This window comes from Camelus dromedarius, chromosome 11 (assembly GCF_036321535.1).
Source record: "Camelus dromedarius isolate mCamDro1 chromosome 11, mCamDro1.pat, whole genome shotgun sequence".
NCBI classification, from domain to species: domain Eukaryota; kingdom Metazoa; phylum Chordata; class Mammalia; order Artiodactyla; family Camelidae; genus Camelus; species Camelus dromedarius.
The window spans coordinates 53,299,736-53,315,479 of record NC_087446.1 but is presented as its reverse complement, the minus strand read 5'-3'; the positions used below and the strand labels follow the sequence as shown (position 1 = coordinate 53,315,479).

The 15,744-nt window shown below is 52.6% G+C and overlaps 1 protein-coding gene across 2 annotated transcripts; it reads right to left on the bottom strand.

Moving 5' to 3' along the window:
- Positions 1 to 9,387: 9,387 nt before the first annotated feature.
- Positions 9,388 to 12,969, bottom strand: PRPH (peripherin). 2 transcript variants are annotated; one of them, XM_031462633.2, is made up of 9 exons: positions 12,377 to 12,969; positions 11,917 to 11,977; positions 11,638 to 11,733; positions 11,104 to 11,271; positions 10,876 to 11,001; positions 10,567 to 10,787; positions 10,413 to 10,462; positions 10,087 to 10,166; positions 9,388 to 9,832 (listed from the first exon to the last, which is right to left on the bottom strand). In XM_031462633.2, exons 1-9 carry the CDS (start codon positions 12,916 to 12,918, stop codon positions 9,764 to 9,766), a joined length of 1,413 nt encoding a protein of 470 aa, XP_031318493.2. In that variant the 5' UTR covers positions 12,919 to 12,969; the 3' UTR covers positions 9,388 to 9,763. The 2 variants fall into 2 exon arrangements, with proteins under 2 accessions (XP_031318493.2, XP_031318494.2); XM_031462634.2 differs by having other exon boundaries at positions 9,388 to 9,829.
- Between the last annotated feature and the right edge of the window lie 2,775 nt (positions 12,970 to 15,744).

The window sequence follows — 15,744 nt, the reverse complement described above, 5'->3', positions numbered from 1 at the left end:
TTCCTCTTTTTTCAAGATTGTTTTGGAAATTCAGGGCCCTCTGCAATTCCATATAAAGTTGAGGATCAGCTTTTCCATTTCTGCAAAAAAGACTCACACATGTAATCACACATGCTAGGCATGCACTCTACCACTGAGCTATACCCTCCCCCCAAAAAAGACTTACTTTTAAAGTCAAATTTATCTTCTCTCTTTCTAGACTTGGCTTTCTTGAAATATGCGGTGATTCTTAATTGTGTGCTCAGCTTTGTCAGTGTTATTACTGGTTAGACTGTCTTCCATTTCTCTTAAGGAGCCACATGGGGGTGAGGAGGGTGCTGCTTCACGTGTTACTGTTCACTGCTAGCCTGTTTGCAGTTAAAGCAGGGAAAGAGTAGGACATGACTCCCATCACTGCTGCTTGGCCAAGGGGGAAAGGGGCTGTGCAGGGGCCAGACCGATGGATTGTCACCGTTTTGATACTTCAATCTAATCTTGTTAGTGCTCCTGGTCTGCTGCTTCTAGCCTGCACCCTTTTGGGTATGGAATACCCTTTGTGCTATTCCTCACCTCCACAGCAGAACTCCTCATAGAAGAGTAGTTTACCTTCACTGTAGTCTACCTTTTCATCTAATCACTGCCTGTGGGAGAAAGCCTCTAAGAAAGGCAACAATTATCCCTGCCAGCTGGTGGACATGCCCTTGTGTAATCCCTTCCCCTAGAGGGTGGCTTGAATATGGAAAATGACAGAAGTGATGGGACTTCCAAGACTAGGTTATAAAGACGATTGTTCTGCCTAGGGTGCTGTCTTGTGAATAACTCACTCTTAGGGGAAAACCGGCTCCCAAGACAGGAGGCCTCCCTGTAGGGAGGCCCATGTCAAGGATCAAATTCTGCAAAGAACATGAGTGAGCTCAGAAACAAGTACCCTCCCCCGGCCCCGCCCCGACACACACTCAACCCAACCAAATGGAGCCTTCAGATGAGCCTGTAGCCCTGGCTGAATGCTCAATAGTATTCTAATAAAAGCTGAAGCGGAGGCACCCAGCTAGGCTGTGCTGATTTCTGATTCACAGAAACTAAAAGATAGTAAATTTTTCTGGTTTGTTTGTTTTAATTTTGAGGGGAGGTAATTAGGTTTATTTATTTATTTTTAATGAAGGTACTGGGGATTGAACCTAGGACCTCATGCATGCTAAGAATGCATTCTACCACTGAGATATACCGTCCCCCCATAAAAGTAGTTAAGGTTTTGGGAAATTGGTTATGCAGCAATAGATGACTTTCAAGCATTATGTTGGGAGAGGTTCTGAGAGGCAAGGTTGGTTGAGGCAGCCAGGATGTGGGAAGGTGAGAGACTGGGAGAGGGCAGCACAGGCATCAGGAGCTGCAGCCTGGAGTAGGATGCCTTGCCTCTGGACCCCATGCCATGAAGACCCAGTAGACACAGGGTTCACCTTTTCTAACTGGGCCTACAATCTGGAGCCATCCCTTGGCTTGAGGCAGATTCAGCTGCGTCACTTTATCCTGGAGCTGGGAGGAGTACCAGGGTGTCATTTCCTGGATTGCAGGGGATTTGTCATCAAGGACCCTGATGAGGTGGCTTGGCTCAGGGGCATCCTCCAGTACAAGTACCATATGGGTTCTGACCAGCTTAGTTGGGCCCTGCGCTATTATTACAACAAAGACATTCTGCACAACAGCAGCAGGGAATGGTTCACCTACAAGTTCAACTTCAGCAAACTGTTCCTGGTTAATTACCCTCTCCACGGGGTTGGCTGGGGCTGTGATACCTTGGAGCAGCTGCACAGCCCTTTCCACTTCCTTCCCTCGAGGACTCCCCCCCCCCTTCCCCAAGTGCTGTCGCCCACTCACCTCCGGCCTGCTCTACCTCCTCGTTCTCCTTCTCGGCTTTGGTGACCTTGACCACTAAGGCTCAGGCAGTGACTGTAGCAAAGGCCTTGCTGGCCCTGAGCCCCTTGGCCCCATCCCTGTGTGGCCTCTGGCAGCGTCTGGCTCCCCGCCATCCCCTCAGCTCTCAGCGGCTCTGCCAGAGCCCTGATGCCTGCTCACCTGACACACCCTCGCCCACCTGAGCCCTGTGTACCCCCGTGACTCCAGGAGACTCCTGCTTCTCCTTCAGCCCTGAGGGCATGAAACCTCGGGACAGACTCACACCCAAACCGTCTACAAGCACCCCAGGGGCCCTGCGCCCTCCTGCACTACCCTGGCGGGTGGTTCCCCAGCCCAGAGCCCTGACAAGTACCTGCTGCCGCCATGACACCCGGGAATCCCGCCGTCCCCTCCTCGGCCTCGTTCTCGTCCTCGTCCTCGACCTTGACCTTTCCTTCCTCCCCACTGACCTTGAAGCTCCAGCCGGGCTGGGCCGCGGGCACCCGGGAGCTGGGGAGAAGTCGGGAGCAGAGGCGCAGGGCTCGGTGGAGGCAGCGCGGGCCAGCGGGCTCAGGAGGAGGGGGCTGGTCCTCCCGCCCCGCAGCCGCAGGTCAGGGTGGAGCCTGTCTCTGAAGGCAAGTCAGAGGAGGTAGGGGGATGCAGAGGCGTTCAGGACGCCCCCTGCTCTACCTGCGCCCCCTAGGCCCGAGCTGGGCAGCCTGGGCCGCCCAGCGCATGGCCCTGAAGCTGCGCTTTAATGGGCGCTGGAGTGAAGGCAGGCCTGGACGATGTGGGACCCCCGCTGGGGGCCTCAAGGATGAGGGTGAGGACAAGAGGGAAAGACAAGAGGAGGCTAGGGGACCCCTCACTCTGAAGGTCCCAGCTCCCTCTGGAACATGCAGCCTCCAGGCTCCTTCTGATGCCTTAGCCTCCTCCTCTCCCCCATTCCCTGAAGGTGAGGGCAGCTCTCTAGTCTCTTCCCTGCCTCCTCTTTTCCCCTCCCCAAATTCAATATAAAACTTTCATTTGTTTATTTTTAATGGTGATGGTGGTAGGTGCCCAGGGCTGGAGCTGCCCCCCACCCCCAGGGTATCTAATCTCAGTACAAAGTGGTGATTGGGGGAGGTCAGGAGGCCACATCCATTCTGGGAAGTTTATCTTTGAATTGACCCTTTGGCTTCAACACCTAGGAACTTTTAAATTACAATTGCTTAGGAAGTAAAATCCTGTCTCCCTCTCAGCTCTCTGCCTCTTGTACCTTGTCCCCTCCCCCACCAGCCACCCACAACCCTACTCCTGCCTTCCCCACCCCTTCAGGGGCCATGAGTGCCTGGGTTTCTCTACAAGGTTGTAGGAGGGGAAGGTGGGGGGACAATTTTATGATGAACCAAAAATTCCATCGGGGTGGGAGTTGGAGGAGGGTGAGGTGTGCCACTTGTGGGCCACAAGTCTCTCAAAGTGCCCACAATCCCTCTCTCACTCCCCAACCCAACTCTGACCCAACCCTTTCACCCCCAGCTGCTCGTAGGACAGGCCCATGGGCAGGCAGATGGGAAGGGGGTCCCTGAAACCTCTCTGGAAGCCACCTCTGCATCTTAGTGGGGGAGATGGGGCTGTGGTCAAGGCTTATTCTGTACTGGAGACCTGACGTTGGGAGTGGGGGATAGTGGGGGTTGCTGGACTGTATTTAAAACAATAAAACTTTGGACCTTTGAGGGGAAAAAAGAATTATCTTGATTCTGGCCCACTAAGAAGTCCTTTTCTTGTTTTACAGGGTGGCTACATATTTGTTAATTTGTTGATAGATGTTTTCTATCATTTGTAAGTGATTTGGATGTTTGATGGTCAGTTCTATGTGTCAGCTTAAATAGGCTCAGTCCCCAATCAAACATGAAGGTAGGTGTTGCTATGAAGGTACTTTGTAGATGCGACCACAATCAGTTAACTTTAAGTAAGGGATATTATCCTAGAAAATCTGAGTAGGCCTGGTTCAATCAGTTGAAAGGCCTTTAGCACAGAGCTGAGGATTCCTTGAGGAAGAAATTCTGCCTGTGGACAGCAACTTCAGTCTGTGCCCAAGTGTTCCAGCCTGCCCTTCTTGATGGCCTTCCCTGTGGATTTTTTTTTTTAATGGAGGTACTGGGGACTGAACCCAGGACCTCACACATGCTAAGCATGTGGTCTACCACTGAGCTATACCCTCCCCCTGGCCTATGGATTTTGAACCATAGGCCCCCACAATTGCATAATCCAATCCCTTGCAATATCTCTTAAATATATATCTCCTACTGGTTCTGTTTCTTTGGTTGAACCCTGACTAATGCAGATTTTGATGCCTGGAAATGTGTGGTGTTGTAAGAAATACCTCCAAATGTGGAAGTGGCTTTGGAATTTTGTAATGGATAGTGTCTGGAAGAACTTTGAGGTGCATAATAGAAAAAAACCTAGCTTGCCTTGAACAGACTGTTAGTAGAAATATGAATGTTAACTCTGCTGGTGAGGGCTCAGAAGGAAGCGAGGAGCGCGGCAGGGGACACCTATGGCATCTTAGAGAAGCCGTATGGCATCACAGACAGGCTGTTGGTGGAAATGTGGATGTTATGGGTGCTGCTGGTACTGAGGGCTCAGAAGGAAATGAGGAGCGTGTTATTGGAAAATGAAAGAGTGGATTTTTTTTTATACAGTGGGAGAACTGAGACAGTTATGTGAAAAGCAGAATTTGTAATGATCAACTTGGGTATTTAGCTTTGTTGCCAAGTGTTGAAGGTGTGGTCTGGCTTCTTGCTGCCTACAGTAGAAGCTGAAAGGAAAGAGATTTAGACTTCTAACCTCCAGCACCATAAGATAATACATTTGTTATTTTAAGCCACTAAGTTTGTGGTAATTTGTTACAACAGCAATAAGAAATTAATACAGTATGAAAAAAAAGCCTGCAATGCATACTCAAGCTGTCCCCTTAAAACAGAAAAAAACCTTTGGTTTTTTACAGAGCTGAAAAAGAACTAGAACTGTGATCTCTAATTTGCCTTTTATAACGGGTCCCCCACTACCCTGCAGGGGGCCTTATTCCATACCATGTCACCTCATTCTCCTGCCTGTAGGATCTCCAAGTCCACTCAACTCTACACAAATCACCTCATTTAATCTTCACAACAGTCCTAGGAAGTATGGTCATCTCCATTATACAGATGAAGAAACGGAAGCAAAGAGAGGCGAAGTACCTTTTCCAAGGCCATGCATCTAATAAGAAGAAGATCCAAGATTTAAATGCAGGTTCTTAACCACTGTGCCATCTGTTAAATACAAATTGTTCTCTTCACACGCTTTCTTTAGTTTAAAAAATATTTGCTTGAACTATGGGATTCTGTAACAAGAATACATGTCAAAGGTTTAGGAACAAATACAACCAATATTTGTTATGCATTGAGCAACATTTGTTAACTGTGGGAGCGGACGTGCTCGGGGACGAGAGCAGCCCGTCAGCCTTGGGGTATCTGTCAGTGTGTCTCGCAGAGGGAGTGGAGGGCGTCAGGGAATCTATCAGGCTAGTAAGGAGGGCATCTTCTATGATAGGAAGTGAGAATGGAACCAAAGAAAGCCCCAAACGTCAGCATGCAATTGCTATCAGGCCACGGAAGCCATAGGACAGGTGAAGCTACCAGTTAGGAAGAAACCATGAGTCAGCGAGAGCCAGGGTAAGGGTGAGGTCATTTGCTCGTTGTGACAGGAGCAATAGAAGCAGTAGCCTTGTGCTTTCTGTCACCTGTCATGCTCGGTGAGGCCTGATGGGGCCCATGTCACACAAGTTTCTGGGTTCCTGTGAAGTAACTCACTCCACTCGGAGCAGCTGGAATTCTTGTCCCCCTTATTTCTATGTGTAACCTCACAGTTAACTCCCCCTTGCCGGAGATACTTGGTTAGTCTCTGTTCTTTACAATTCAGATAACTGAACGTCTTTTTCCATCCACGACAGGTGACCCCTGAAGAATTATCACGCTACAGCAGTCGGCACCTCCCTGGGGTCCAGGACACACGTGCCCACCACAGCCCAGTTCCCTCTAGGAACTGCCAAGTAAATGTGGCCACGTGTCCACTTTTGAGGTGACCTTCATGGAGATGACATGAAAATTACCTCCCTTCTTCCAACAAGCAGAGTACAATAAAATCAATGTGGTATAAGCTTTCTTAATTACAATCAAATCCCAGCCCTGTCTTCTTGAGGTTAACATCAGATCTCTTGATTAGAATTGGATTTTGAGTTTTCCTAAAACTCTTCAATCACAGCCAAGTCTGAGATTGTGTCATTTCAGTAGGTGGCTGGGCCCACCCATGACAAATTGATTTTTTTCTAATTCTCCCCAGCATTTAAACTTGTTGAAGTCTCATCTTTTTCCATTTTTCTCACCACAACCCAAGATTTTAAAATGTATTTAACATGACAACTCAGTATACACCTATATAAAAATACATTGAAAATAAAAGTTTCACCACACCCTAAAGTTTTCTATTCTTTTCCTTTAAAATTTTTGATCTTGTAAAATTAATAATAAAACTTTAAAACACACACACAAATGTTGGTCTTGACCCAATAATTTATATTATGATGTTTCATGACCCATAGTTTGAAAACTATTGGCCTGGCTTCTCCTTTCTTCAAAATGTCATTTCTTTACTCTGGTTCTTTCTTTTAACAGTCAAACAGTCTGCTCTCCACTTCCTCATCTCTCATTCACTCTTCAGTTGGCCACGTTTGGTCTCTGACCCTACCCTGCCCTGCAGCTGCCCTCACTGAGGGCTCTGACACCTTCTTATTGATAAACCCCCCATTTCCCAGGGCTTCTCTAACCTGGGTCCCCAGCATCCTCAAACCCAGCTGGCCACGCCCTCCTGGAAGCGCCGTCTTGCCCTGCCTTCCGGAGGCCTCCTGCATCCCTGCCAGTTAGTTCTCGAGATTCTCTTCCTCTCTCCTCTACGAGTCTCCCCAAGGCACTTCTCTTTTCTCACTTTATACCCTGTTCTTGGGTGGTCTCACTACTTCTCATGTGGGACACCTCAGCTGTCCCTGGCCCTTCTCTTCAGCTCAGTCTCTCTTCCTGAATCTGGTACAAATCATAGGCCACAGACTCTGATGTGAAAGTTTCCAAACTGGAAATTTTGCTCACTTGAAAACCCAAACATTTGAAACTCTGAAGCTTTTGTCTCCTTTTCTGCAGTGATATTTCTCGTCTGAAGTAATACATACCACTGAATGAAAGGGAGCGAGGGCAAAGGATTTAAAGTCTGTGTGTATATGTATGCCCATGTGTGGAGGGTGACAGTGGTGGGGAGCTTGAGTAATATTTGCAATGGACATTGTGGTTGATCCCCAGCATCCATTCCATACCTGATGATTAGCCCACGTTAGTGAGCAGCTTTTCCCTGATGACTGTTACTGCCCCAGGAGTGGACACACCAGTGACATTTGCCAGACAGCCTAAAGGAAAGGACTTATATCTCACACTTGGGTGGGGGAGGGCTTTCTCTTTCCTCTACTGGATGCGAAGAGAGAAGCATCCCCCAGTAGCTGCTGCCCCCATCTTTATACCATGAGGAAAACCATCCCAAGGACGAAACTCCACTCCAAGGAGGAAGGCTGAGCAGAACCATGGACAGAGCCTGGGTCCTTGTTGACATTATTGAGCTGCTGAATCAACGAACCTCAGAGCCCACCTACCTCAGGTTCTTTGTTACATTTCTTTACTTTCTTTTTCTTAAAAAATGAGGTTATATGTTACTTGTAGAAGCAAGTATCCTGATAGATTCAGTATCTCAAAATGTCACATCACACCTGAAGTCCAGACCCTGGACCCAGCTGCCAGCCAGGCCTTCCTCTTGGCTGTTTCATAGCATTTCACAATCAATAAGTCTAAAACTGACTTGGTTTTCTTGGGCCCCCACTTCCCCCTACTCCAATTTTCCCTGTTTCTGTGAATGGTCCCACCATCCTCCTAGTTGTGACTCCAAACCTTGGGTCATCTTTGCTATTTCCCTTTCCCTCACACTGACAATTCCTCCTTAGGAACTATAGATTCTACCCGCCTCAGTAGTTCTCACATCCATCCACTTCTTCACCCACCACCATCTCTCACATGTTTCACTGCAACAGTCTCTGAACTGGTCCTCCATCTTCTTCCAATTTTCTTTGCACAGCACAGCCAGAGTGATCTTTCTAAAATGCAGATCTGAATATCTCACCCTCCTGATTAAATCCTTTTCTTTCCCTTCTTAGAATAAATTCTGAATGCCTTCATATGGCATATAGGGCCCTCCATGACCTGGTCCTCATTTCATCTTTCCAACCTCAACACCATTGCTTCCTTTCTATCCTTCATCCCAGCATCATAGAACTACTTTCACTTTCCAAACTTACTCTCTCTTATCTCCAGGTTGACTCTTCTGCCTGGAAAGTCTTCTTCCTCTCCCTGATTCACCTGAATAACTCTTGCTCGTTCTCCAGTGCTCAGTGTGATAGTGCCTCCTTGGGGAAGCCATCCCTGCCCCAAAGCTGGGTTAGGTGCTCTTCTTCAAGTTTCCACAACACCATCTCCTTATCCCAGTCATAACACTCATCACGAGGTTGGAATTGTATGCTTGCCTGTCTCCCCCATCCCAGACCATGAGCTCTTTGAGTGCAGGGACTCTGGCTTACTCCCTGCACCTAGCACCACAATTGAGTGATAAAGATCATTCTAAATTCAGAAGCGGCTTTTAACTTGAAGGCAATGGTAGGATGGAGTAGAGTTGGAGGGCAGCATGGAAATAGCTATTTTCAAGCAGGGGTAAGGGTGGTGGTGGCAGAATCGGATCTGCTGGTTAAGTGTGTTGAATAGGTTTAGGTGGGTGGCAGGGCTAGGCCAGGGGAAGGTGACCACTGAGGCAGACAGTGTAACCCAGGTAAGAGATGACAGTGGCCCAGACTAGGGTGGTGGCAGTGGGGACAGGGAGAACCAGACAGACTTGAAAGAGTTATAAAGTAGAATTAACAGAATTGGGGGGTAGGCAAAGAAAAGAAAGGGGTATAAGATGAAGTGCGTTCTAATTTAGGCAACAGAGGTCCTGGTGGTGTCTTCCTCTAGGGTGGGGAATCCAGAAGGAAGAACATGATTCAGACAGGGGAGAGTGAGATGAGGGGCTCTGCTTTGGACATTCAGAGCTGCAGATGGGGACCAGAAGTTGTGAAGGGATGGACAGAAAGGTGGGAGAAAACCAGAAGGGTAGACAGAAGTCATAGATGCTGAGATAGTGGGAGTCAGAAAAAAAGGGACTTGAGACAAGGCGAAAATACTGCTGAGCCTCCTTTGCACAGGCGCTTCCACAGACACAGACATAAGTGCACTGGAGAGGGTCCTCTCTCTCTTTTTACTATTCCATGATTGTAAAAATTGAAGTATAATTGAATTACAATATTATATTAGTTTCAAGTGTACAACATAGTGATTCCATATTTTTATACATTACAAAATGATCACCGCTGGAGAGGGTTCTCTTGATAGCAGTTTTATTTAATTTAAAAGTGAAATTCAGACCCTGGCCCACTCACTAATCATTGGATCATGGCAGGAGTATACTTGTCTTGGGGATCATCAGCCGCTTACCAGGACAAGACATGGGGAACATATAGACTCTTACCAGGACAAGAAGTAGGGAGCATACAAATCATGTTTATGTGGGCATGGAGAAGCAGGGAGACACCCAGCTATAGTGCTGGGTAGGGCCTGGCCACAACCAGGGAAGGGGTGACTGGTGCCATCCCCTAGACACATGCGGAGAAGGAGGAGACTCATTCAGGACTGGTATTAGGGTTTGGGTTTAGAGGCCTAGGGCAGGGTCAGGGAGCTCTGGAACAATGAGATCAGTAGCTGTGAGTAGAAGATTTGTCCAGCTCACTGCGCTGCTCCTTCTGGGACTCTGTCACCACCTGCTGGGGGTGAGGCATGTGAAGGGTACAGACCATTCAGCACGCCCTCCTTCCAGCTCCTTGGCTGCATGGTGTCCCCTCTCCCTGGCATAACCAACTGAGGCTTCAGTCTATCCATTCACCTTATCCATCTCCCTGTTTCCCTCCCACTCCAAGAACCACTAACCAACAATACCATAAGATCAGCTGCAGCGAGGCTGGGGCTCAGAAATACTATGGGAAATGAGGAGGTCCTAGACTCAAGTGACCCATCTCACCTCCCCATCCTGGGTCTCAATGGTTTTGATCAGAACCATCTTCCGGCTGTGGCTCTCCTGGGGAGGCTCCACCTCAGGCACTAGAAAAATAAAAAGCAGCATGAGGGGTGTATGGGAGGAAGCTTGGGATTTCTCTTAAAGCCCTCATTCTCTCTGGGAGGGGACGGGAGAAGAGGGGCAGGGCCTGAGGAAGGGGGCGAGTGTAGACCAGGACTCTGTAGTTCACAGAGAGAACGTATCCCTGAGCAGAGCCATACCAAGAGTCCAGTCAGGGCAGAAATGAACAAGGGAACAGACAGGTTGGAAGCAAGACTTGGGAGACTCACCAGTCGTCTTTACACTTAAGGATGCAAAGGAATGGACTGGCACGGAGATCCTGGGGGTGAAGCATGTGGTCAGCTACTCCTCCAGGCCCCTGGCCTCTACCCCTCCTCCTCCGTCTCACATCCAGTCCAGACAACGCCCCGCCCCGCCCCTCACCGGCTCTCCTCGCCCTCCAGCAGCTTCCGGTAGGTGGCGATCTCGATGTCCAGGGCCATCTTGACGTTAAGGAGCTCCTGGTACTCTCGCAGGTGTCGCGCCATCTCCTCCTTTAGCTGTCGCAGCTCTTCCTCGAGCCGCGCGGCGCCCGCCTGGTACCCACCGGCCTCCAGGGCAAACTGCTCTTCCAGCTCTCGCAGCTGTCTGAGCAGCGCCTCGTTCTGGGGGTTGTGGGGGAAGTGGGGGTCAATGGGGGAGCAGCCTTCAACCTCCACCCCCCTGGGCCGGGGCGCACAGCCTGGTGCTCACTGTGCCGCGAAGCCCGTCCACTTCGCACGTCAGACTCTGGATCTGGCGTCGGGACTCATTCATCTCCTGCTTGGCCTGGCGCAGGGCCTCATGGTTCCGGTTGGCGGCGTACGACAGGTCCGCGTACTAGGGCGTGGGGGGCAACCCGGGAGTGAGCGGACCAGATGCACTCTCCCTCCAGCGCCCTACCCTTCCAGGCCCTCCCAAAACCCTCCCGTGATCTTGTACCTTGGACTTGTACCATTCTTCTGCCTCCTGCAGGTTCTTCGCCGCGATGCTCTCGTACTGGGCACGGATGTCCCTCAGCGCTGCCGTCAGCTCGGGCTTCACGGTCGCCTCCACCTCGACCTGCTGCACCTGCTGGCTCTCCACGCTCACCTGCAGGTCTCTTAGCTCCTGCCGCCCAGGGCAAAGAGATGTCCAGTTCACCACACATATCCCACGCGGGCGGCGCAGTTGGTGCACGAAAAAGAAGAAACGCTTAAATGAACAGAAGGGGGCGCCAGAGAGTGCGGCGCGCGGAGGCCTGCGAGGCCTGTGCCCCGCCGCCTCTAAGCCCCCGGCCAGATTACAGGGATGCAGCTCTGCTGCTCGCCACCAGGTGGCGCAGGGGTGGAAGTCAAACCACCTGTAGAGGGGGTTTCTCACTAATCTTCCTCAGCTATTCCTCGGCTCCACTTGCCAGTCTTCCCAGAGATTGTCTCCTAGCTCCGAGACCACCCCCAACGTCCAAAGCTTCCCCTGACACCCGGGTCCACCCACCTCCTCGTGCAGCTTCTTGAGAAATTCAATCTCATCCATCAAAGACTCAATCTTGCGCTCCAGCTCCAGGCGGGACAGGGTGGCATCGTCCACGTCCTTCATGGGGTGGCAGTAGGGGTTGAGAGCAGGGAGGGGCTGCTTAGGCCGAGGAAGAGCCTGGCCCTCCCTGTCTGCCTTTGGAGGCATCTGGTCGCCTCCCTGCGCCCACAAAGGCCTCCATGGGTACACAGTCCCGGGTAGGGGTGAGGAGATGGAGCTCGACGTGGGGCCCCAGCTCACCTTGCGGAAGAGCACGAGGTTGTGCTCCGCGTCCTCCCGCTTGCGCGTCTCCTCCTCCAGCCTGGTGGGAAGAGTGAGCAGAAGCTGAACTGCAGGGTCGCTGCCCAGTCTTCGGATCGCTACCCCCACGATCTGGGCTAGAGGCTGCTACTGCCCAGGACTCTGGGGAGGGGTCTTCAGGCTGCCAAATGGGCTTACCCAGTTTTCTCTTCAGTCGGCTGGGAGCTGAGATGGGGCAACTTTATACCCAGGGGAGACATAGTAACCCCTCCTCCCTTACCTCCCCAGAGACTCAGTTAAGTGCTACAGGGAGGGCAGGGGGTGGATTGAAGCCCACGGGAGAGGATGCTGCCTGAACACGCCCTAGGAGCCACTCCCTCCGGCGGCTGGTGGGGAGGGGAGAGGAGCGCAGAGCAGCCGCCTTGACGGCCACCGCCCAGCCCTGGTCCTGCCCCCTGACCTCTGCTTGAGTGCTGCCAGGTCCTCCGCCAGCCCGTCGCGCTCCACCTGCACCCGGTCGCGCTCGCGGCCCAGCAGCTCTAGCTCCCTCCGCAGCTCCCGCAGCTCCTGCTGGCACAGCTGGTCGGCGCGCGCCGGCTCCTGGCCTCGGGCCTGGCTCAGCTCCCCGCGCAAGGCCGCGTTCTGCTGCTCCAGGAAGCGCACCTTTTCAATAAAGTTGGCGAAGCGGTCGTTGAGCTCCTGCAGCTCCTGCTTCTCGTTGCTGCGTGTGGCCAGGAACTCCTGGTTGAGGGCCTCGGCCATGGAGAAGTCGAGGCGCTCCGAGGGCAGGCGCAGGAGGGCGCCCGCACCCGCCCGGGTACCGCGGAAGCTGCCCAGGCGCACGGAGGAGCCGGGGGACGCCGAGCCCAGCAGGCGGCTGCTGGAGAAGCGGGAGCTGGATAAGTAGGAGAAAGCCCCAGGGGACAGTGAGGGCTGTGGCCCAAAGGTGCGGCGGTAGGAGGTGGAAGTGATGCTGGACCGGAGGCCCGACGGGTGGCTCATGGCGGCTAGGATGGGCAGTGACCGTTGGCAGACCTGGTCCGGGCGCTGGGAAGGAGCCGGGGACCGCTGCGAGGCGGCTTTATAGCCCTGCGGGCTCAGCGGGGGCATGGGCAGCTCCTCCCACTGGCCTGACAGTGGGGCTATGTGGGGAGGGGGACGCCCCACCCCTGCGGAGCAGCAGGAGCGACACACCCTCCCTCCCTGTTTGCTGGCGCCCTGCCCACTTGATTCCCCCTGTTGCTGGCAGTGAAGGAAGCAGGGATGGAGACCACAGGCCACAGGCAGGCCGGGGTTTGGGGGTCAGCAGCAAGCATCCAAATTTGGAGCCTAGGGCGGGAGGGCCTGACTTGAGCTGGAGTCCCTGCCTGAAAGAGCTGGTAAAAATTGGGGGGTAGGAAGACTGGAGGTTAAAGGGCAGCCTTCTGGCACGAATCTGGAGGAGGTGGCCCAGGTGGATGGAGAATTGTTCTGGCTTAGGCCAGAGAGCCTGTGCCTCCATGTGTCCCCTGAAGGCTAGGCTCTGCTTTTCAACTGCTGTCAGCTACCCTGTCACCACACCCAGAGAGATTTGGGGGCCAGGAAGTCAGAGGCAGCTGAGGTGGGTGAGGAATGGCTGATCTCTCTGGAATCCCCAGGGCTCTGTGAAGGGTTGCTGCCTGGCGCCAGCTCTGCTGCTAATGGACTGGCTTCTTCCCTTCCCCCTCCCCTGGACACTTGGCCAGGGGGTTGCCTGCTGATGTCTCAGCCTTAAAGACACAGATTTCAAATGTACCCTCAGGCCCCAACAAAGTGGGTGGACACATCAGATGGGGCTGAGGGGGACTGGGCCCAGCTCTGGGTCCCACTTGTATCCGTGCCCTGACAGGGGGAGGATGAGCGAGTGAGCTAGTGTGTACTGTCTGCCTTTACTGGAGTCTCCCTTCCCCCAACCAACCGCTACTCAGTCACCGACCTTATGGGAACCAGGGCAATTCCTGAGGTAGGAAGGGGAGGGGGCTGAGGGGCGGCAGCTGCTGCCAAGGCTGAGAGATGGATGCACTGGCAGGAACCGGTTTCCAGTACTGAGGAGTTGCAGGTACCCAGGGGTGGGCGGGGCTGGATGGGAAGAGAAGGGGAAAGAGAAGGTACCCATCCCCAATAGTTCAGGGACCGAAAGAGAAGAAAGGAGGCCCAGAAAATCCACAAGCCTGTGTACACAAGCAGATGCATATGCGTAACAGCACTGTATGCCTGTGTGTGCACACATTAGACACACAAACAACCACACATCCCTCTGTACCCTCTCCCCCCCCCCACCCATTTAGCAGGGAGGCTGAGATCTGGCCTTTGCATGTCAAATGGCTTCCAGAATGCAGGCACAGGCTGCCCAGGAGAAGAGAGAGACAGCTTGGATGGTCTGCAGGATCCGGGGTGCTGAGGCCTGTTGGGCTTGCCAGGGACTCTTGGGCTCTCCGGTAAGGACAGGTCCACCTCGGACTGGCCCTGAGGATGAGAGCTGGGCATCTGGGGAAACAGGATGGGGACTCCAGGCTGGATCTCTGGCTGAGGGGGTGAGGAGGGCGGCTCCCTGGCTGGCCATCTCCCCAGCATTGCAGGGCAGGGGAGCCTCCCCACTCTTTGTGTGTCCTCTGAGATGGGCCAACGCCCTCCTGCTCACATCCCTACCGCCTTCCTCTCCTCTCCAGGCCCCTCCTTCCTTCCGGGCTATTAGTCTCTCCCTGCACAGCTGCCAGGTCCCTCTCCTTGATGAGTCTGGTTTGGTTGCCAGGGGAATGGGAAGAAGGAGGATGGGAGAGAGGGGATGGGATGGATAAACCAGGGCCTGTCCCCACTAACTCTTGGAAGTGGGGAGAGGTAGGGCTCTGCCTGGCCTGGGGTCTGGGGGCTTGATAGGTATGAGGAGGGGGCCAGGGAGCCCTGGTACTTTCTGCTGCAGCCCTGAGCTCTGAGCTCCAGCTGCCATTGGCCTGGAGCCCCATCAACTCCAGCCTAGGCCCTGCCCTGCCCTTGCCTGTTATCCTCTGGGAACAAGCTGGGAGTATGAGCTGGTACTGTTTGAAGAGGGGCAGTCAAAGCCTTGGGAGGACCAGCTCAGGTTTATCTTTATAGGGAGCTGCTGGTAGACCTGGACCTTTCACAATATAGGCCCCTCGGGCTAGTCTGGGGAGTTACCAGTAGGGTTTCTGTCCCCTCTCCTGCTTAAGCTCCCAGCTCACCACCCAGTGATATTGTCAGCCCTCAAGGGCAGAGAGGATCTGGACTATTGTTCCCTCTAAGAGCAGGGCTGGACCAGGGTGGCAGGAGCCCAGTACTTCCTGGCTAATGGAGGGAGAGGGGGTGGCTTCACCCTTCCACAATGCAATGGCAAACAGTATACTGATAAAGACACGGACTCTGGACAGATTGCCTAGGTTTGATCACAGCTCCTCAACTTAATTAGCTGAATGCTTTGAGTTTGGTTGAATGATTTAACCTCTATTCACCTCATTTTCTTTATCCACCAGTGGGGATGATAACAACAGGACCTACCCCATAGTATTGGAGGAGTAAATGAGTTCCAATATGGGAAGCACTTAGGGCTTGGCACATAACATGTGCTATATAGGTATTAGCCAGTGTTATTATTCCCCCTCCTCCATCTGCTGCCCTTGGCTGCTCTGGTGAAGGCTCAGAGAGTTATGACAATTGGATGCATTCAGAGGTTTGCAAGGCAGGTGAGCAGCGAAGTTTAGGTTACTGGCAAGAGAGCTGCGAAATGACAGGTCATGGACTCAAAGTTGAATGAGGAGGGATGTGTAGGCAAAAGAGGGTGGGATATTGGGATAC

What these genes read in the sequence shown, in the direction of transcription:
- PRPH (XM_031462633.2), bottom strand. Translation starts at nt 12,918, where the DNA reads ATGAGCCACCCGTCGGGCCTCCGGTCCAGCATCACTTCCACCTCCTAC. An exon ending in TGGACGGGCTTCGCGGCACA is followed by an intron (nt 10,788 to 10,875) that starts GTGAGCACCAGG and finishes CACAACCCCCAG; the next exon opens with AACGAGGCGCTGCTCAGACA. An exon ending in TTGAGACCCAGGATGGGGAG is followed by an intron (nt 9,833 to 10,086) that starts GTGAGATGGGTC and finishes CCTCACCCCCAG; the next exon opens with CAGGTGGTGACAGAGTCCCA.